The sequence below is a fragment of the Bos indicus x Bos taurus genome, chromosome 1, assembly GCF_003369695.1.
Source record: "Bos indicus x Bos taurus breed Angus x Brahman F1 hybrid chromosome 1, Bos_hybrid_MaternalHap_v2.0, whole genome shotgun sequence".
NCBI classification, from domain to species: Eukaryota; Metazoa; Chordata; class Mammalia; order Artiodactyla; family Bovidae; genus Bos; species Bos indicus x Bos taurus.
Window position 1 is genome coordinate 108,819,276 of NC_040076.1, and position 22,879 is coordinate 108,842,154.

Below are 22,879 nucleotides of genomic sequence, written 5' to 3' on the forward strand. Positions count from 1 at the left end.
GTTTACAGATGACATGATCTTATATGCAGAAAATCCTAAGATTATACATACACACACACACACACACACACACACATACCACCCCCAAAAAAATTAGAACTAATGAATTCAGAATTAATAGTCAAAAATAATTTGCATTTCTATATACTAACAATCTGGAAAAGAAATGAAAAAAAAAAAAAAAAACCCATGTACAATACCATTAAAAAAAAATTTACGAATAAAGTTAACCAAGGGAGCAAAAGTCTTATATACTTTAAGTTGCAAGACACTGCTGAAAGAAATTAAATGTGACAAATAAAGGGTTAGACATCCCATATCCATGGCTTACAAAGATTTAATATTGTTAAACTGTGACAGGAGTCCATACTACCAAAGCTATCTACAGATTCACAACAATTCCTATCAAAATCCAAATGGCATTTTTTTTAGAAGCAGAAAAAAAATTCTAAAATTAATATGGAATGTCCAAAGACTCCAGTAGCCAAAACAATCTTGAAAAGGAACAAGACTGGAGGCCTCATACTTCCTGATTTCAACATATATTGTAAAGCTACAGTAACCAAAGTACAATATATGCAAACAGATAGACATATAGAACAATGGAACAGAACAGACAGCCCAAAAATAAACTCTTGAGTATATGGTAAAATGATCTTCAACAGCAGTAACAAGACTACATGATGAAGAAATGACAACCTTTACAATCAATGTTGGGAAAACTGTATATTCACATGCAAAAGAATGAAGGTGGACCCTTTTCTTACACCATATATAAATATTAACTCAAATGGATTAAGAGCTAAGCTTAATGTTTGAAACTACAAACCTTCTACAAGAAAGGGGAAAAGCATCGTGACATTGAAATGGTCAAATATTGCTTACATATGACATCAAAAGCACAAGTTAAAAAAAAAATTAAGATAAATGGGACTACATCAAACCTTAAAATTTCTGTATAGGAAACAATCAGCACAGCGAAAAGACAATCTATCAAATAGTAAAAAACATTTGCAAACCATAACTCAGATAAGGGGTTAATATACAGACTTTTTTTAAATCTCTACAACTCATAAACAAACAAACAAAAAACAAGCAACGAGATAAAAATTGGTCAAAAGACTCAAATAAACATTTCTCCAAAGAAGAGCTATGAATGGCCAATAGGCATATAACAAGATTCTCAACATTACTAAATCATCAGCAAAATGCAAATCAAAAACAAAGATACCCTGTTAAACTTGTTAGGATAGGCACTATCAAAAAAATAAAAAATTTAAGTGTTGGCAAGGATGTAAAGAAATTGGAATCCTTGTATGCTATTGGTTAGTGTAAACTGGTGCAAGCGACTATAGAAAACAGTATGGAGGTTCCCAAAAAATTAAAAGCAGAACTATCATAGGAGTCCAGCAGTCCCACTTCAGATTATATAACCAAAAAGAACTGAGAGCAGGAAACTGAAGAAGTATTTGCACACTAATTTTCACTGCAGCATTATTCACTATATCCAAGATGTGGAAACACTCTAAATTTCCATCAGAAGATGATAGACAAAGAAAATGTGGTATACACATAGAACAGAATATTATTCAGCCTTGAAAAAGGTGGAAATTCTGTCCTGTGTCATAACATAGATGTAATTTTGGACATAATGCTAAGTGAAAAAGCAAATTATAAAAAGGTAAACAGAGTATAATTCCATTTATATATGACTTGTCTGATACAATCAAATTCATAGAAACAAAGCAGAAGGGCGACTGCCAGGAGAGGGTAGGAGGGGGAAACTGGGAGCAGTTGTTCCAAAGGTAGAGAGTCGCAGTCAGGAAATATCAAAGAGTTCTACAAATCTTTTGTAAAACAATGTGCATATACTTAACACTACGAAAATGTGCCCTGAAAGTATGTTTAAAATTATCATTTATGTGTTTTTTACCACAGTAAAAAACATGTACCATAGGTACAAACAAAAAAGCTAAAATTACAAATACAATTTAAAACCATGAAATGGCACTACAAGTTGACAGCTTTGGCTAAAATTAATAAGACTAACACACCAAGTATGGGTGAGTTTATAAGTGGAATTCATATACATTTCTGGTGGGAATATAAATGATACAGCCATGGAAAATCATTTGGAAAACTCATTTTCTTATAAAACTAAAACAGGTACCTATACTATGACTCAGAAGTTGAACAACTAGATTTTCACTTATGAGAAATGAATTTAGATATTTACAAAAAAGATGTGTAAAAGAAATGTTTATAGTAGCTTTATTCATAATAGCCCAACCCATAAATAGTCTAGGAGATCATAACAAGAAAATAGATAAACAATGGTATGGTCACTACTTAGCAATAAACAAGAACAAAATAGTGATACATAAATCAAAGCATTAGGTTTACTGTATGAAGCCACTTGCAAAATATCTCTATTATATCATTACATCTACATAAAAATCTAGAAAAATGTGATAAATGCATACAATAGAATACTATTCAACAATAAAAGCTTTCCTGATAGCTCACTTGGTAAAGAATCTGCCTGCAATGCAGCAGACCCTAGTTCGATTCCTGGGTCAGGAAGATCTGCTGGAGGAGGGACAGGCTACCCACTCCAGTATTCTTGGGCTTCACATGTGGCTCAGCTTGCCAAGACTCCGCCTGCAATGCAGGAGACCTAGATTCGATCCCTGGGTTGGGAAGGTCCCCTGGAGAAGGGAACCTTCTACTCACTCCAGTATTCTGACCTGGAGAATTCCGTGGACTGTATAGTCCATAGGGTTGCAAAGAGTTGGACACTGACTGAGCAACTTTCACTTTCACATTCAACAATAACACCTGACCTGCCTCTTGAGAAACCTGTATGCTGGTCAGGAAGCAACAGTTAGAACTGGACATGGAACAACAGACTGGTTCCAAATAGGAAAAGCAGTACATCAAGGCTGTATATTGTCACCCTGCTTATTTAACTTCTATGCAGAGTACATCATGAGAAATGCTGGGCTGGAAGAAGCACAAGCTGGAATCAAGATTGCCGGGAGAAATACCAATAACCTCAGATATGCAGATGACACCACCCTTATGGCAGAAAGTAAAGAACTAAAGAGCCTCTTGACAAAAGTGAAAGAGGAGAGGGAAAAGTTGGCTTAAAGCTCAATATTCAGAAAACTAGCATCATGGCATCTGGTCCCATCACTTCATGGCAGATCGATGGGGAAACAGTGGAAACAGTGGCTGACTTTATTTTTCTGGGCTCCAAAATCACTACAGATGGTGATTGCAGCCATGAAATTAAAAGACACTTGCTCCTTGGAAGGAAAGTTATGACCAACCTAGACAGTATATTAAAAAGAAGAGACATTACTTTGTCAACAAAGGTCCATCTAGTCAAGGCTATAGTTTTTCCAGTGGTCATGTATGGATGTGAGAGTTGGACTATAAAGAAAGCTGAGTGCCGAAGAATTGATGCTTTTGAACTGTGGTGTTGGAGAAAACTCTTGAGAGTCCCTTGGACTTCAAGGAGATCCAACCAGTCCATCGTAAAGGAATCAGTCCTGAATATTCATTGGAAGGACTGATGTTGAAGCTGAAACTCCAGTACTTTGGCCACCTGATGAGAAGAGCTGACTCATTGGAAAAGACCCTGATGCTGGGAAAGATTGAGGGCAGGAGGAGAAGGGGACGAAAGAGGATGAGATGGTTGGATGGCATCACCTACTTGATGGGCATGGGTTTGGGCGGACTCCGGGAGTTGGTGATGGACAGGGAGGCCTGGCGTGCTGCAGTTCATGGGGTTGCAAAGAGTTGGACACGACTGAGCAACTGAACTGAACTACTGATATACACAACAACATGACTGAATCTCAAAAGTATGCTGAATAGAAATTTTCAACACTCATAAAAAATAACCTACAGCAGAAAAAAGTGAAAACAGTGGTTACCTCTAAGCAGAATGCAAGCAGGAATTAATTGGCAACAACTATGAGGGAAGGCTTGGCACCAAGACCTGATGCTTTCAAACTGTGGTATTGGAGAAGACTCTTGAGAGTCCCATGGACTGCAAGGAGATCAAACCAGTCAATCCTAAAGGAAATCAACCCTGAATATTCATTGGAAGGACTGATGCTGAAGCTGAAACTCCAGTACTTTGGCCACCTGATGCGAAGAGCTCACACATTAGAAAAGACTCATGCTGGGAAAGATGGAAGACAGGAGAAGGTGATGACAGAGGATGAGATGGTTGGATGGCATCACTGACTCAATGGATTAGAGTTTGAGCAAGCTCCAGGAGATGGTAAAGGACAGGGAAGCCTTGCATGCTGGAGTCCATAAAGTCACAAAGAGCTGGACATGACTCAGTGACTGAACAACAACAATGAGGGAATTTTCTGGGTAACAGTAATGCATGTTGGCAGGTAATGCATGCATCAGAACTTAGCAAGTATATGCTTAGAATTTGTGCATTTCAATGTATATAAATTTTGCCTCAAAGAGAAATTTGTTTTTGTTTTCAAAAGGAAAAATTTATAAAGAAATACTAAACTCTACTTACTGATAAGCATGCTAAAGATTTAAGGGGAAAGCCTACTAATGTCTGCAACTGGTAATGCATAAAAAAATTAGGATATTTTAATGGATAGAGAGAAATAGATAAATGAGTAAGTTGTAAAGTAAAAAAAAAAAAAAAAATGGCAATCAAGGTGATAGATATATGGGTCTTCACTGCAAAATTCTATTTTGCTCAATGCTTGAAATTTATCACAAAAACATGCTGGAAGGAATCTATGAGATATATTTGAAGCAGCAATTAAAATAAAATTCATTTACTTTAAACACTTAAACACTTTTATCAATAGAAATGAGGCAGAAATATAAATAATTAGCAGTTCAAAGACTTGAACAACAAACTAAACCAAAGAAAGCACAAAGCAGAAAATAAGAATAAAAGCAGGAACTAATAAGATAGAAAATGGAGAAAAAGATCTAAATAATCAATTTAAATGTTTGCTTTTAAATTAACAAAATAGGCAGTCAACTAACTTAAATAAAGGAGAAAGCATAAATATAAAAAATAATAAGTGACAAGAGGAAAATAAGCATTGAAACAGAAGGAAAAAAGCTTAAATCATAAGAAATTACTTTGCAGATTTCTAGACAAATAAAGTTTAAAATACAGGTGAAATAGTTAATACACCAGAAAAATACAGTTTACCAAAATTAAGTCTATAAGAAATACAAAGTTTAAACTGACCAATTTCTGAAGAAATAAAGTTATCAAAAAATAAAAAAGCACCAGGCCCAGACGGTTTCACAAATCTACAACTCTGAATACCAGAAAACCTTCCCAATTCTTTTTATGAAGCAAGAATAATAAGTAATAACTGATAAACACAGTACAAAAAAAAAAAAGACCAACATCACATATGACTGTAATTGTAAAAGTACTCACCTTAAAAATTAGTGAACACATTAAGAAAATACTACACAAGGAACAACTAAGATTTAATCCAGAAAACCAAGATCAGTTCCTTAAGATCTAAGGGGGGAAAAAAAACTTGATTCTATTCACAGATGATGAAAAAGCCTTCAACAAAATTCAATATCCATTCCTGGAAAAAATAAAAACAAAGTTACAGATCCTCTCTGAACATGATCATATATATATATATATATATATATATATATATATATAAAAATATTATATTATATTATCATATATATATATATATTCGTATAATCATATAAATAAATCCCCATGGGATTCTCCAGGTAAGAATACTGGAGTGGGTTGCCATTTCCATCTCCAGTATTCTTGCCTGGAGAATCCCATGTAGAGAGGAACCTGGTAGATTACAGTCACTGAGGTCACAAAAAATCTGACATGACTTAGCGACTGGGCACAGGTGCATTTACACTAAAATCAGGAAAAAGATAAGGATGTATATCACCTCCTCTGGTATTCAATATTTTACTGGAAGTAAAAGCCAATGTAATTAGATGAGAGAAAGCAAACGGAAGAATAAAAATTGGAAAAGAAGCAAAATCATATCTATTTGCAGAGAATATGACACTATGTGACAAACCCTAGAGAATCAATACTAAAACTAATTCAAACAATAAAAGAACTGAGTAAGGTAGCAGGGTGTAAAATTAACATAATCCATACTACCCAAAATAATATACAGATTCAATGCAATCTCTATCAAAATTCCAATGGTATTTTCACAGAAGTAGAACAATCCAAAAAATTTGTATGGAAACACAAAAAAACCTCAATAGCCAAACAATCTTGAGAAAAAAGAAAAAGTTGGAGGAATTGTGCTTCCCGATTTCAATCTATATTACAAAGCTATAATCATCAAAACAATATAGGTTTGGCCTAAAAACAAACACATAGATCAGTGGAAAATAGACAGCCCAGAAATGAAACCACACTTACACGGGTAATTAATTTACAACAAAGAAGATAAGAACATACACTAAGGGAAAGACAACCTCTGCAATAAGTGGTGTAGAAAAACTGGACAATTACATGCAAAATAATCAAAGTGGACTATTTTTCATACCATACACAAACATACACTGAAAATGGATTAACGGTTTAAATGTAAGATTTGAAACCATAAAACTTCTAGAAGAAGCAGTATGCTTTTTTGACATTGGTCCTAGCAATATTTTTTGGACAAGTCTCTTTGAGCAAAGGAAACAAAAGCCAAAATAAACAAATAGGACTACAGAAAACTAAAAAACTTTCGCACAACAAAGGAAACTATCAACAAAACAAAAAGGCAGCCTACTGAATTGTAGAAGATATTTGCAAATGATATATCTGATAACTGGTTATTATCCAAAATATACAATGAACTCATACAACTTAACATCAACAAAACAAACTAGACTACAAAATAGGCAGAGGACCCAAACAGACATTTTTTCAAAGACATACAGATGACCAACAGACACGTGAAAAGATGCTCAATATCACTAATCATGAGGAAAATGCAAATCAAAACCACAATGAGATAGCCTCTCACACCTGTCAGAATGGCTTTAATCAAAAGAAAACAACATGTTGCCAAGGATGTACTTTGGTGGGAATGTAAATTGATACAGGCACCTCAAAAAAAATTCAGCAATTCTACTTTGAGGTAAGTTTGTTTTTTATAGTGGTACATATAAGCAGTTCTGTAACTACATTCTGTGTATTCTAAAATTGAGGAAATAAGTAAATATACTGTGAATAACAGTAGGCTTCTCACTGTTGTAAAAGGAAGTGATATGATACATGTCACAACTTGAGTACTTTGAGAAGAACATAAAAATTGCACTAAAAAGCAAAATCATCAATTACTCTATAACTAATCCATGGAAACTTGCAGCAAACTTTAAATATTTGACTTCTCTCTTCCTGCCATCCCTCAAAACATGCTTCATCTTTCAATTACTTTTTAGACATGTAACAACAAAGTTTTGTGAAAGTATTTGACTTCTCATGACTGATATCACTCTTTTATTAAAAAGCACAGAGATCATTAACAAAATTTAGAATCACAGAGTACTACACTTTTTCTTTGAAAAACTCACTACAGTTGACCCTTGAACAACGTGGGTTTGAACTGTGAAGATTTTTTGAACTGTAGATCTTTTTTCAATAAATACTACAGTACTATATAAAACTGCAGCTGGCCGGATATGTAGATGCAGAACTGTGGAGAGGGAAGGCCACTATGGGACCCAAGCATCTTCAGACTTTGGAATCGGCAGCAGGTCCTGGAATCAATCTCCTAAAGATACTGAGGAACAAATGTACCTACATCTTCTTTATTTAAAGTAAAGCCTTAATTAACTAAACTTTTCAAGAAATGAGTTGCTTAATTTTCTTGTTAAATTAAGATTAACCTAGAAACTCTTTCAGTTTAAACATTTTGAAGAACAAAGTCTTAAAATACATTTTCCAAAATTATGTCATGTATCAAACATGGATAGAAGTATTTTCTCAAAACATAGTGATTTTCAACGTCTCCAGACTATTTGGTTATTGCAGTTATATGCTGAAGTAAGTGTCATTATAAGAGATACAACAGACTGAGAAATTGCTATTTTGAATAAACCTCTGAACTTGTTTCCTCATATACAAAATGCAGGTATAAACCTGCATGACAGCCTGACAGGGTTACAAAACTCAAAACCAGTAGTAAAATGAATGTGTGCTGGATAGTTTGTTGCTGACTAGACACCACTGCCATTTCTTTTCAGACCTTCCTTGCACTGTAAAATAGAAGAAATTAACCTCTCCAGATTCCCATCTGGACGCAGTTGCAGGTAGATACTTGAGAAGAGAAGCAGCCTCCAGGTAAGTAGTTTCTTGAGAACTACACACTTTGGTGCTACAAAGCTAGAGTTCTTAAAAGTTCTTAAAAAAATAAGCAGCTTCCATACTTCAGGCTAAAATAATCAGTAATAGCTTCCCTAATTCCCTGAGCCCTTCCAAAAGTTATATAAGCCTTTAATTCCCCAAGTTAAAAGCCTGATGCTTGGAACCCAGTGGCTTGCATTTTCCAAATCAAACTGTGTTTGACTTATAAGGTGTATGTGAAAATGCTCTACAAACTAAAAAAGACAAACAAAAGCATGGATTATTATTTCCGTTCTCCCTGATAGGAAATTTCAGTTGAAGTTGTTTTCTGATAATCAGTTTCTAAAAGCAATGTTTGGTACCAAAAGATTCCCCTGCAAGAGTTTACGATATATGAGAATAACAACATAATATTCATAATGCAACTTTTACGAATCAGGAGTCAAATGTGATGGTGGATGAGAAAGGATGGATTAAATGTGACTTGGGAGTGAAAAGGTAAAAATTAAGAAATGATTTAAGGAAGAGAATTAAAGATTAAACAGACCTGAACACTAAAGGGGTAGGAAAACTTAAATTGGAAACAATATAAGAAACTGGAAGAAAGAGCATGCTCAGATAAACAAACCAAGCAACTCAGAGGCATGGATGGAGAACAAAAGGCATGTAACACAAAGTGGCTTCCTTTCATGTTGAGTGTGTACAAAGGAGAGGGGGCTGGGGCCAAGTAGTAGTACAAGGCCGGAAAAGCTAAACATTTGGACTTGACTATTATTATCCAACTTCAGATTCAGAGAGACTTGTAGAATTTTATGCCTAAACAAAATCATGCTGCGAATTAACATACTGCCAAAACTAGAGCCTAACAGGATACAAAACTACACAAAAGAAACTGCTTTTCCTAAAACACTGTTTTTGTCCTAACACTCTTCTTCTCAAAAACGGTGGGCCCTCCTTACCATGGTTCCCATCCTATTCAACCATATCTTCTAGCATTACCCAAAACATACAACTCTTTCCAGATAGACTACACTCTGTATTACTGGCCCTTGAGCACAGCCAGAAAATGCAAGTGGAATGACATCAGGTACTAACTAGTTCTGCCGCTATAACAAAGTACCATATACCGGGAAGCTTAAACAACAGAAATGTATCTCACAAAGGCCGTAAAGTCAAAGATCAATATGCCAGCTGATCTGGTTCCTGATAAGGGCTCCCCTCCTGGTTTGTAGATGGCCACTTTTTCAGTGTCTCACATGGCCTTTCCTTTGACTGTATGCTCAAAGAGAGAGAAAGATCTCTCTCTTCTTATAAGGCCACCAGCCCTGTTGGATTAGGGCCCCACCCACCTTTATGACTTTAACTTTAATTACCTCCATAAAGGCCCTGTCTCCAAACACAGTTACACTGGGGGTCGAAACTTCAACATGAATTCAGCAGGGACACAGTCACTCCAAAATACACTGGATTATTTCTAAGGCTAAACCTTAAGAGATTTTGCAGCTTCTGTTCTTACGTTCTTGAAATACTTCCTCTATCATGCGAAAAAGCCCAGCCATTCCTATCAAAGGATGAAAAGCCACAGGGAAACTAAGGCACCCACCCCCCACCCGACCCCCTGCTGCTGAGTCAACAGCCAACACCAAATGCCAGATACGTGAATGGAGCCACACTGCACCATCCAGTTTCAATGAAGCTATCAGAAAGCTACAACCACATGCGTGACCCTAGGTAAAACTAACAGAAATGCCAGGTAAGCTGAGTCAGAATTGTAAAATGGAGGGAAAAATAAATGATTATTGCTTTAAGTCACTAAATTTTGTTACAAAGCAGTAAATAGTTGATATGGCATACCTTCTTGTTCTACTTTTTGACCTAGACCTCTGAACTCTGTATGATTTTCCTCGACCCCTTGAACGACTTTGACTTCGTTTTCTTCTAGAGCCATAAGAAGAGCTACTGCTTGATCGATGTCTGCGTCTGAAAAAGAACATAATCAAATATTACTTGCCTTCAAAATGTTACTAGATACTATGTTATGAGAACTATACTGGTTTATAGGCTTATCTACAAAGAATAGACAAAGGATGAAGACCTCTGGGCTAGGTCTGGAAGAAAACAAAATAAAATCTTTGGGTTGAGACTTAAACCTCATAAATATATAACTACAAAAAGAAAAATATTTTACCCATAAAATTTCAAAGTACAAAACCATATGAATTCTAAGGAATGTCACTCTTGCTACTACATAAGTAAAAATTACAAAAATCACCTTCTATCATAAGAATGTGAGCGAGGCTGAAGATCTCTGGACCAAGATCTTGACTTTGACCTTGATCTCCTTCCACCTTTCTTTCGGCTGTACGTTCTACTATCTGAAGAACTACTGGAAGAAGATCGTCTACGGTGTTTCTTTTTTCTCTTGCTTCTGCTTTCTTCTTCAGTATCTGATGACCGGCGGCCCATTTCTACAGGTTTAAATTCAAAGAAAATTATTTCCAACATAATGGAACAATGGATGAAATTTAATATAGTAATTTTTTTGTATCTGTAAAAATTTTAAATGTCTTAGTAAAGTAAAATTTAAATGTACCAATCTTAACAAGACATGTGAAACAGCTCCAGTACAGTCTTCTAGCACTATCAGTTTACTGTTTTCACAATTTATGAATAAAGTAAACTCGTCCTAAATTTTTTTAAATGTCTCCAAAACTGGCAACCCTGAGGGTGGTTCCTTACAACAATTTTCTTATAGTTCAAGTTGCATTTATCATTAATTATATGATACTTGGTTTAGGGATCAACTATCTAATCTTATATTCTCACATTCCCTAAAGATAAAAGATATTTTACTATCTTTTACAGTTAAACTTTCCTAACTGAAAATTGTAAAATTTTCATCTCTGTTCAAGCTATCAGAAATTTTTTATCTCTGTTTCTTTCCAAGGCAAACCATTCAAAATCACGGTAATCTAAGTCTCTGCCCCAACCAGTAACGCTGAAGAAGCTGAAGTTGAACGGTTCTATGAAGACCTACAAGACCTTCTAGAACTAACACCCAAAAAAGATGTCCTTTTCATTATAGGGGACTGGAACGTATAGAAAGTAGGAAGTCAAGAAACACCTGGAATAACAGGCAAATTTATCCTTGGAGTACAGAATGAAGCAGGGCAAAGGCTAATAGAGTTCTGCCAAAAGAACGCACTGGTCATAGCAAACACCTTCTTCCAACAAAACAAGAGAATACTCTATGCATGGACATCACCAGATGGTTGACACAGAAATCAGACTGATTATATTCTTTGCAGCCAAAGATGGAGAAGCTCTATACAGTCAGGAAAAACAAGACTGAGAGCTGACTGTGGCTCAGATCATGAACTCCTTATTGCCAAATTCATACTTAAATTGAAGAAAGTGGGGAAAACCACTAGACCATTCAGGTATGACCTAAATCAAATCCTTTATGACTATACAGTGGAAGTAAGAAGTATTTTTAAGGGTCTAGATCTAATAGTCAGAGTGCCTGATGAACTATGGATGGAGGTTTGTGACATTGTACAGGAGACAGGAATCAAGACCATGCCCAAGAAAAAGAAAGGCAAAAAAGCAAAATGACTGTCTGAGGAGGCCTTACAAATAGCTGTGAAAAGAAGCAAAGTGAAAAGCAAAGGAGAAAAGGAAAGATATATACCCATTTGAATGCAGAGTTCCAAAGAACAGCAAGGAGAGATACAAAAGCCTTCCTCAGCAATCAGTGCAAAGAAATAGAGGAAAACAACAGAATGGGAAAGACTAGAGTTCTCTTCAAGAAAATTAGAGATACCAAAGGAACATTTCATGCAAAGATGGGCACAATAAAGGACAGAATTGGCAGGGACCTAACAGAAGCAGAAGATATTAAGAAGAGGTGGCAAGAATACACAGAAGAACTGTACAAAAAAGATCTTCATGACCAAGATAATCACGATGGTGATAATCACTTACCTAGAACCAGACATCCTGGAATGTGAAGTCAAGTGGGCCTTAGGAAGCATCACTATGAACAAAGCTAGTGGAGGTGATGGAATTCCGGTTGCTGCTGCTGCAGCTTCAGTCGTGTCCGACTCTGTGTGACCCCAGAGACGGCAGCCCACCAGGCTCCCCTGTCCTTGGGATTCTCCACGCAAGAACACTGGAGTGGGTTGCCATTTCCTTCTCCAATGCATGAAAGTAAAAAGTGAAAGTGAAGTCGCTCAGTCGTGTCCAACTCCTAGCGACCCCATGGACTGCAGTGCACAAGGCTCCTCCATCCATGGGATCCTCCAGGCAAGAGTACTAGAGTGGGGTGCCATTGCCTTCTCCAGGAATTCCAGTTGAGCTATTTCAAATCCTGAAAGATGATGCTGTGAAACTGCTGCATTCAATATGCCAGCAAATTTGGAAAACTCAGCAGTGGCCACAGGACTGGAAAAGGTCAGTTTTCATTCCAACCCCAAAGAATGGCAGTGCCAAACAATGCTCAAACTACCACACAATTGTACTCATCTCACACACTAGTAAAGTAATGCTTAAAATTCTCCAAGCCAGGCTTCAACAGGATATGAACCGTGAACTTCCAGATGTTCAAGCTGGATTTAGAAAAGGCAGAGGAACCAGAGATCAAATTGCCAACATCCGCTGGATCATCGAAAAAGCAAGAGAGTTCCAGAAAAACATCTATTTCTGCTTTATTGACTATGTCAAAGCCTTTGACTGTGTGGATCACAACAAACTGTGGAAAATACCTCAAGAGATGGGAATATCAGACCACCTGACTTGCCTCTTGAGAAACCCGTATGCAGGTCAGGAAGCAACAGTTAGAACTGGACATGGAACAACAGACTGGTTCCAAATAGGAAAAGGAGTACGTCAAGGCTGTATATTGTCACCCTGCTTATTTAACTTCTATGCAGAGTACATCATGAGAAACGCTGGGCTGGAGGAAGTACAAACTGGAATCAAGATTGCCGGGAGAAATATCAATAACCTCAGATATGCAGATGATACCACCCTTATGGCAGAAAGTGAAGAAGAACTAAAAAGCCTCTTGATGAAAGTGAAAGAGGAAAGTGAAAAAGTTGGCTTAAAGCTCAACATTCAGAAAACAAAGATCATGGCATCCAGTCCCACCACTTCATGGCAAATAGATGGGGAAACAGTGGCTGGCTTTATTTTTCTGGGCTCCAAAATCACTGCAGATGGTGACTGCAGCCATGAAATTAAAAGACTCTTACTCCTTGGAAGGAAAGTTATGACCAACCTAGACAGCATATTAAGAAGCAAAGACATTACTTTGCCAACAAACGTCCATCTAGTCAAGGCTATGGTTTTTTCAGTGGTCATGTATGGAGGTGAGAATTGGACTATAAAGAAAGCTGAGTGCCAAAGAATTGATGCTTTTGAACTGTGGTGTTGGAGAAGACTCTTGAGAGTCCCTTGGACTGCAAGGAGATCCAACCAGTCCATCCTAAAGGAGATCAGTCCTGAATATTCCTTGGAAGGACTGATGCTGAAGCTGAAACTCCAGTACTTTGGCCACCTCATGTGAAGAGCTGACTCATTTGAAAAGACCCTGATGCTGGGAAAGATTGAGGGCAGGAGGAGACGGGGAGGACAGAGGATGAGATGGTTGGATGGCATCACTGACTCGATGGACATGGGTTTGGATGGACTCCGGGAGTTGGTGATGGACAGGGAGGCCTGGCATGCTGCGGTTCATGGGGTCGCAAAGAGTCAGACTGAACTGAACTGAATTGAAAATTCTAAAATTTCAAATGGATAAGACCTCATTAATCATCAACAAAGTGCAAACTGAAACAATACACCATTATCATGTAACTCATAAAATATGAGAAAGGAAATGTTAACTAATGTACCAAAGTTGATGAAGTATTGTTAACTAAAATATCAAAAATGAAGTCTAACTGTTCACATTGCTAGTACCCATAAAAGTGGTGAAAAAATCCTTCCAGAAAGCAATTAAACAATTTAAATAAAGAGTTTTAAAAATGTTGATGCTTCTTTGACAAAGCAATCTTATTTCTAGGCATATATCTGCAAAGTTTTCCTTAAAAGATATATTCATGAAGATATTCATTGTAGCATTATCTAAAACTGTATGTACAGAGGGCTTCCTTGGTGGCTTAATGGTAATGAATCCACCTACCAATGCAAGAGACATGGGTTTGACCCCTGATCCAAGAGGATACCACATGCCCCGGAGCAACTAAGCCAGTGCCCCACAACCCCTGAGTGTGCTCTAGAAACCGGGAACCACAGCTACTGAGCCCATAAGCGACAGCTACTGAGCACACTAGAGTCTGTGCTCCGAAACAAGAGAAGTCACCACAATAAGAAGACCATGTACTGCAAGAAGAGAAAAGCTTCTGCAGAAACAAAGATCCAGCACAGCCAAAAACAAATACAATAAACAAATACAATTAAAACTGCATGTAGAGAGACCACAATGTAAGAAAATATATGCATATGAGTAAAAGCAAAAATGAAGACAAGTGATAAATATTTAAGTAAGGAAATTGGGTAATTTTTTTCTCTTTTTTAACTGTATTCTATATGGCTATGGTATATTTACTATACAAAAGAAAAAACATATAGAATATAAAGTTTTTATATTTAGACAATAACTGATAAGAAGCCTACTTGTCTTACTTTAAAGTTAGATTCTCATATGGAATCTTATTTTTTTACTAAAATAGATATTAGCTATCTTTGGATGTCACATAAAACCAAGATCCATCTTTCCTAATAGGTAGGATAGTTAATGAATCAGATAAACAAAAATCTCACACTTCATCTTAATATTTATTTAAATTAAGTTAAATATCATTACTCTAAAAAAAAGCAATACATTAAATTACAGCTTTGTTTTCAGAACCAAGTGAGCCATCCCTTCCTTGACTATAATGCAATTCTAGTTGAAAGTCACTGTTGTAACTCAATTCAAAACTTAAAGCTATTTACCTGGAGCCAGAATTAGACTTTAAATATAGTTCTGAACCTCAAAGCTGTTCACATTTCTAACATTTCACAGTTCAACTGAACATTGGAAAAACTTGGTTTTGAAAAGCTCAGTAAATCACTAGCACATCTAAGCCAGTTTCCTCATTGAAAACAAAACTGCACTTCATGTAAGATCACCATGATCCTCTCCAGCTCTCAAAATACTACAATTATGAAATCGTATATATACATACAGTATATATGTACATACATACATATATATTTAAATGTGTGTATATAATAAACTAAAGATCCTCTTGATGAGAGTAAAAGAGGGGAGTGAAAAAAGCTGGCTTAAAGCTCAACATTCAAAAAACAAAGACCATGGCATCCAGTCCCATCACTTTATGGCAAACAGATGGGGAAAAAGTGCAAACAGTGACAGGTTTTTTCTTGGGCTCCAAAATCACTGCGGACAGAGACTGTATCCATGAAATTAAAAGACGCTTGCTCCTTGGAATAAAAGCTACGACAATCCTAGACAGCTTATTACAAAGCAGAGACATCACTTTAGCACCAAAGGTCCACACAGTGAAAGCTATGGTTTTTCCCATAGTCACGTACAGATGTGAGAGTTGGACCATAAAGAAGCCTAAGCACCAGTGCCAAAGAATCAATGTTTTCGAAACATGGTGCTGCAGAAGTTCTTGAGAGTCCCTTGGACTGCAAGGAGATCAAACCAGTCAATCCTAAAGGAAATCAACCCTGAATATTCATTGGAAAGAATGATGCTGAAGCTGAAACTCCAATACTTTGGCCACCTGATACAAAGAGCCAACTCACTGGAAAAGACCCTGATGCTGGGAAAGACTGAGGGCAAGAGGAGAAGGAGGTAACAGAGGATGAGACAGTTGGCTGGCATCACTGACTCAATGAACATGAATATGAGCAAACTCCAAGAGACAGTGAAGTCAGGGAAGCCTGGCATACTGTAGTTTATGGGGTCGCAAAGAGTCAGACACGACTTAGTGACTAAAAACAACAATAACATGTATTTACATATTTATATCCATATAGCCATTATATATCATATATAACCACATATCTCTGTATATGTATATATGTATGTATATACGTATATATGTATTTCATTAAGGAATTTGTATATAATTGATAATATTGATCATCTAAGCATTCTAATTTCCTTTTTCTTTCTTTCTTGTTTCAACCTTTAAACAGTTAAGAATTTTCTCTACTTGCAAATAACCAAATTAAGATGGGTTTTTATTTATTACCTGGTTTAAAAAATACTAACATTATAGTAAAGGATAAAAAAGTATAAAGAGGATAAACAAGACCAGAGGAGAAAACTACAGGAACAGTAGACAAGATATGTCAACAAATTTTTAGCAAATAAAAAACAGATGCAGGATTTAGAACTAAGAATGCTGAACATCAAGCAACTGCAGAGATTTCCAATTGAAGAAAAGCCAATTCACATAGCAAAAATCAGAAAGGATCAGGAATTTGAGACACCAGATACCACAGCAGGCACAATGAGGCACAGAACTAAAAAACAAAGGAATTGGTTGAAATTCTATAAAAGAAGTAATTGCTCAGGTCCCCTATGCCATTCAACCAGATCAGTTCAGTTCAGTCGCTCAGTTGTGTCCGACTCTTTGCGACCCCATGAATCACAGAACACCAGGCCTCCCTGTCCATCACCAACTCCCAGCGTTTACCCAAACTCATGTCCATTGAGTCGGTGATGCCATCCAGCCATCTCATCCTCTGTTGTCCCCTTTTCCTCCTGCCCCCAATCCCCCCCAGCATCAGAGTCTTTTCCAATGAGTCAACACTTCACATCAGGTGGCCAAAGTACTAGAGTTTTAGCTTCAGCATCATGGGGGACTGCTATTCCCCATTCCCAGAAGGAGAGGTGGTTTATTTTAGAAAAATGATGAAACAGTGAAGCACCAGGTCCAGGGGTACAGGAAAAGAGGGCAGAGAAATGTTCCACTAAAAGTTAAAGGGATTAAGTGAACCATCTAACAGTAAATACTGTCACCTGTGTGGACTTCCCTGGTGGCTCAGACAGTAAAGCGCCTGTCTACAATGCAGGAGACCCTGCTTCGAGCCCTGGGTTGGGAAGATCCTCTGGAGAAGGAAATGGCAATCCACTCCAGTACCATTGCCTGGAAAATCCCATGGACAGAGGAGCTTGGTAGGCTATAGTCCATGGGGTCGCAAAGAGTCTGACACGACTGAGCAATTTCACTTCACTTTGTGTGTACTTGGCTCCAAGAATTCAGAGTATTCTTTTCTCCAAAAACTAAACAGTACCTAGAAGAAGCCATATTAAAACCAAGTCCACCAGTTAACAAGCCCAAACCTTAAACACAGCAAACTTTTTTTTTAATACTTCTTTTTGCTTTGGCCATGCCACACGGCTTGTGGGATCTTAGTTCCTTGACCAGGCACCAAACCCGTGTCCTCAGCAGCAAGAGTATGGAGTCTTAACCACTGAAATTCCCCACAGTAAACTTTCTTCTACAAAGGTTTCTTCTGGTAACTTTTTAGTAATTATACAACAAAAGAAAACAAATCACATGATGAAACTCTTCATCATAAGAGACAGAAGCCAAGCAGAAAAACAAGCAACTCATAGTAAGCCAGGAACATGCAAGAAAACTTCAAACAAAACACTATCCTCAGAAATGTATGAGAAGATGATCCAAACAAGAATAGGAGGAACAGCCATAGAATAGGAGAGAAATCTTGGAATTTAAACAAACAATAAGTTGTAAGTAACACAATAGGGTCAGAGGATACTATCAAAGGGCTCATGAAAAGTAGAAAGAAAAAGATTAAAAAAATAGGAGGTAAAAGAGGATCAACCCAGGAAGTCCAATATCCAATTAATATATATTCCAGAAAGAAACAGAGCATAGAAAACAGAAAACTATCCAAAGAATAATTTTTAAAATTTACAGAATTGAAAGACATGAATTGCCCTAAGTCCCTGGGACAATGAATTTGAGAAGACCTATACCTGACATACCTCATAAAACTTCAGAAACGAGAAATACAAAGAAGAACCTAGAAACTTCTAAAGGTAAAAAATGGTAAAAGCCATAGGGCTTCTCAGCAGCAACACAGCAAACAATGGAGACTTGCCTTCAGAGTTTTAATTGAAAATCATTTTCAAACTAGAATGTATATTCAGCTGAAGCATAGATCTAATATGAGATCAGAATAAAGACATTTTCAGATATGCAAGGGCTCCAATTATACCTTAAGCTCATCCTTTTTTAGGAAGGTATTGAAGGATGTGCTCCAACAGAAAGACAGAGTGAATAAAGATGACCCAGATTCAGAAATAACACTTGAGATAGGTTAAGAAGTCCCAGAGTGATAGCATGCCAAGGTATAAGGAATACATCAATGAACAAGAGTGAAAAATCCTTGCCCTCAAGGAGTTTACATTCTAGTTTAATAGTAGTTCCCAATCGGTTCTGTAGACCCCAGGTTATTCCTAAGACCTGAAGGGATCCAACCAGCCAAAACTAGTTTTATTACGACGCTAAAACTTGATTTACCTTTTTACTGTGTTGACTTTTGTGCTGATGATGTAGAAGCAGTGGTAGGCAAAATTGCTGGTGCTTTAACAGGAATCAAGGTAATGGGACCAAACTACTAACAGTCACTGAATTCTTCACTGCAATATACAGTTGTTGTTGTTGTTTTTTAAAGAAAGGCAGTTTCACTTAGGTATGTCCTTGATAAAGCAGTAAAATCATTAATTCTATAAATTTCAACCCTTGAGAACACATCTTAATATTCTGTGTGATGAAATAGGAAACACAGAAACTAAAGAACAACAGGTTATCTTGAGGAAACATTTGTGCAGCTGAATAACAAGTTGAACTAGCTGCTTTTATTGTGAAACACTATTTAAAAGAACTGACTGTGATTATTCAGACATGGGCATGTGACATTTTCTCAAGAATGAATTAAAGGAGTCTATCCTTTAAGGAAACTGTCAATTTGTTGCCAGTGATAAAATCTGATCTCTCAATTAACGAATATATATGGAATCTAGAAAAATGTTACTGATGAACCTATTTGTAGGGAAGGAATGGAGAGGCAGATGGAGAGAACAAACGTGTGGACACAGCAGAGGAAAGAAAGGATGAGACAGACTGAGAAAGTGGTATTGACATTTATACACTATCATGTGTAAAACAGCTAGTGGTAAGTTCCTATATAACACAGGGAGCCCAGTCTGGCACTCCGTGATGACCTAGAGGGATGGGATAGGGTAGGTAAGGGAGGCAATATATATAATTATGACTGATAATGCATTGTTCTATGGCAGAAACCAACACAACATTGTAAAGCAATTTGCCTCCAATTTAAAAATAGATTAAAAATAAAATATAATACTAACACAAAAAAATTTGAGCGCTCAAACAAAAATCAAAGTGTTGGATAACTTGTATTTGTCACCATGAGACTGACAACTTCTCAGCACTTACAGATTTCTTTGAGGAGGTCAATGGTGATATTAACAAATTGGAATTTTTTAATTATATAATGAAAAGTTTGTCTATATTTAGAAGCTACACATAACTCACTGAACCAGTATTTTCCAATAAGCCAATGTACGATGTCACAGACTCATGTTATGAGTAAAATATCCATTCAGGGTAGGAGACAAACCCATAGACTTTAATGTAACAGAGCATGAAAAGGTCATTGACATCGTTTCAAATACCACATTGCAACAAATGTTTAAGAAACTACTACCTGTCAAGTTATGGCACAGTATTAAGGAAGTAATTATCTGAAAAGGGTATTAAAATACTATTTTTTCCAACAGCATTATCTGTGTGAAATCCGGATTTTCTTCATATAATTCATTCAAAAAGTCATCACAATAGACTGAATGTGAAAGCAGATACAAGAATCCAGTTGTCTTCTATTAAGCCAGACAGTAGAGATTTGCTGTCTGGAAAGGAAAAATAATGCCACTTTTTTCACTTTTGTTTTGGAAAATATAGCTATCTTGCACATCAAATATGTTATTTATGTTACCAAGTAATGGATTTATTACTGTTATTTGTATGTGGACTAATTAATAAATACTTCAAATTTTTGTTTTAATTACTAGAAAGGCAATATTTCTAGATATAGCCCATGTAGATAAAAGTCTGTGGGGTTCTCTATAATTTTTAAGCATGTAAAGGGATCTTAAATCTAAAAAGCATGAGACCTACTACTCTAAGGTACCTATAGTCATTTTTATTCTACATTTTCATCCAGCTTAAGTACCTACATAAGGCATAAAGAAGTAGGAAAAAAAGAAAAGGAAATACATCTAATTATGTATCTTGCTGATGACCAAAAAAAGAGACTGAGAGGTGGGTATACATTTTTCTATTCTTTAATGTCAAATAATGTAATTCATCCATATTAGAAGAATGATTACATTTAACTCAGAAAAGTTAATGGAAGATATACAATCCTTCCTTAGAGTAACCAAATGAAAAAATGATTAAAAAATCAGTCATAAATTTATAAATACTTTTTCTGGTGATGCATTTACATTTCAAAAAAATCACACCAAAGTATAATTAATCTCAATAAGAGAAACAAAAAGTCATTACATTTCTTTATTATAAATAAACTCAAATACTTATTCAGAAAAGGAACTGAACACTAAGAACAAATCAAAGGTAGGTCCAAAAACTGTCTTCTCATCAATGACAGTACTGAATTCCTACTCACTACCCTATATACTTATCACTGGATTTCCATAATGTCACTAGCACATAATTTGCTCATTCAAGTCATAGTGGTTGATTTATATTATATCACACACTTCCAGTAAGGAAGAACTGTTTTTATTTAACTCCATTGGTAAGTATAACACATGGCAAGATGCATTAATAGCTCTTGCCAGTAAGAGCAAAGATAAATTGAGCATAGATTTTTAGGAGTCCCAGAACCTAACACTTTTTCAATCCATCTGTAAGCAGAAAAGGCAAATAGGGAGAGAAGGCTCTCAGTTTTCTGTTCTCACTTGTCTCTATTACTTCCTGGTTGCAGTTTAATGGTAATAAACCATATCCAACTAACTCCGATTACAGAATTGAAGCTATAACAATAATGACTACAGTAGGACATCAATTTACAAAATCATCATATTGTAAAGTTTAGGTGATTGACTGAAGATGTAGAAGCCAAAATGCGTCATTCAAAAGAGAGCTTAAAGGCATACACAAGTAGTTCCTTTGTCTGGTAATCAATAAGGTAAAGTAAGCAGTTATCTTTTTCAGAAAGCAGGCAGTTAGAGAGAACAAATATTCCTAAAGGACATGACATTTTATAATTATTTCACCACTACTCATTCTTTAGTTTATCAAACTATAATCTTTTTGATCTTGGACACATGACCAAATAAGGGCAAGGGGGAGGAACAGTCATTTCAATGGGAAATCCACCTCAAAGGTGTAAAGTAAAAATGGGGTTAACATCATTTAACATAGGAAGAAATCCACAAACAAGTACAGAATCACCCAAGGCAATAAAACAACTAAGGTAAAATTCTAGCTTAATGAGCAAAATAAAGCAAATCTCAAGAGGTACAGAATTGTTAAAACATTCCTCCCAGCACAACTAAAAATTTGCAGACTGGCATCTTTTTTCATTAAAGCATTATCAGTCATAGGAATTTCTTCCCAATGGTTTGAAAATAAAAGTGGAAAATACACCAATACATCTAATATAACAATCTTATTAGAGAAGTTTTCCAACTCATAATACAACTGTTTGCTTAGTCAAGCTGGTAAGGCCAATTAGTAAGACTAGGAAGACTAGCCAAGCTGGTAGGTGCCAGCTGCCTTTATTTCAGTTTCAAACATTTTTAGCCCTCTTACTGAAGAACATACAGTAATAAAGTGCTACCACTTAGCAGGAAATCTTTGTCTGCAAAGAAAGTGAATATTTATAGACTCTAGAGCTAAAGGGGCTCTCAAAGGATACCCAGTTTCCCCAGGAGGTTGCACCTGTCATATCTGCTATAATCCTTAAACCCAAAAACCGCATATCTTCCTCACTTAGAGCTTTTATGGCTAAGTCCAAAGACGACAACTGGAAAACTTTTTTGTGACAACATGAAACACTTTTATTTAACTACCTAGTACCTAATCAGTTGAAACACAAGTAAGTTACTGCTAATTCTGGGCGGGCCGGCGGGGGTGGGGGGAGGGGGGTGCGGGGAATGGCCTCCACTGTGCATTTAAAGATATATAACCTCTGAAAGAAAATTAAGGTTGACCTAAAAACAAGAGCAGGCAACATGTATACTAGTGCATAACCTCTCATAGACCATAGACAGCCATGTGCTCTTGGTCTATGACTACAAGTCCTGAAATCAAGGAAAGAGATGAGTATTAAAGGCGAATAAATATAACAAATACATTTATTTGTTAAGGAAGGAAGTCTATGTCATCCTGCATCACCTCTCTTCCCAGCATGCCA

General features: G+C 36.4%; 1 protein-coding gene across 1 annotated transcript in view; it reads right to left on the reverse strand.

Moving 5' to 3' along the window:
- The window catches only part of RSRC1 (arginine and serine rich coiled-coil 1), a 241,637-nt gene that overhangs the window by 217,973 nt on the left and 785 nt on the right, over positions 1 to 22,879 (reverse strand). Inside the window, exons 2-3 of the mRNA XM_027542710.1 lie at positions 10,629 to 10,824; positions 10,211 to 10,336 (exon numbers count right to left, since the gene is read on the reverse strand). Of these exons, the coding sequence (XP_027398511.1) occupies positions 10,211 to 10,336; positions 10,629 to 10,822 (320 nt within the window). The 5' untranslated portion in view covers positions 10,823 to 10,824. The remainder of the gene's footprint in view (positions 1 to 10,210; positions 10,337 to 10,628; positions 10,825 to 22,879) is intronic.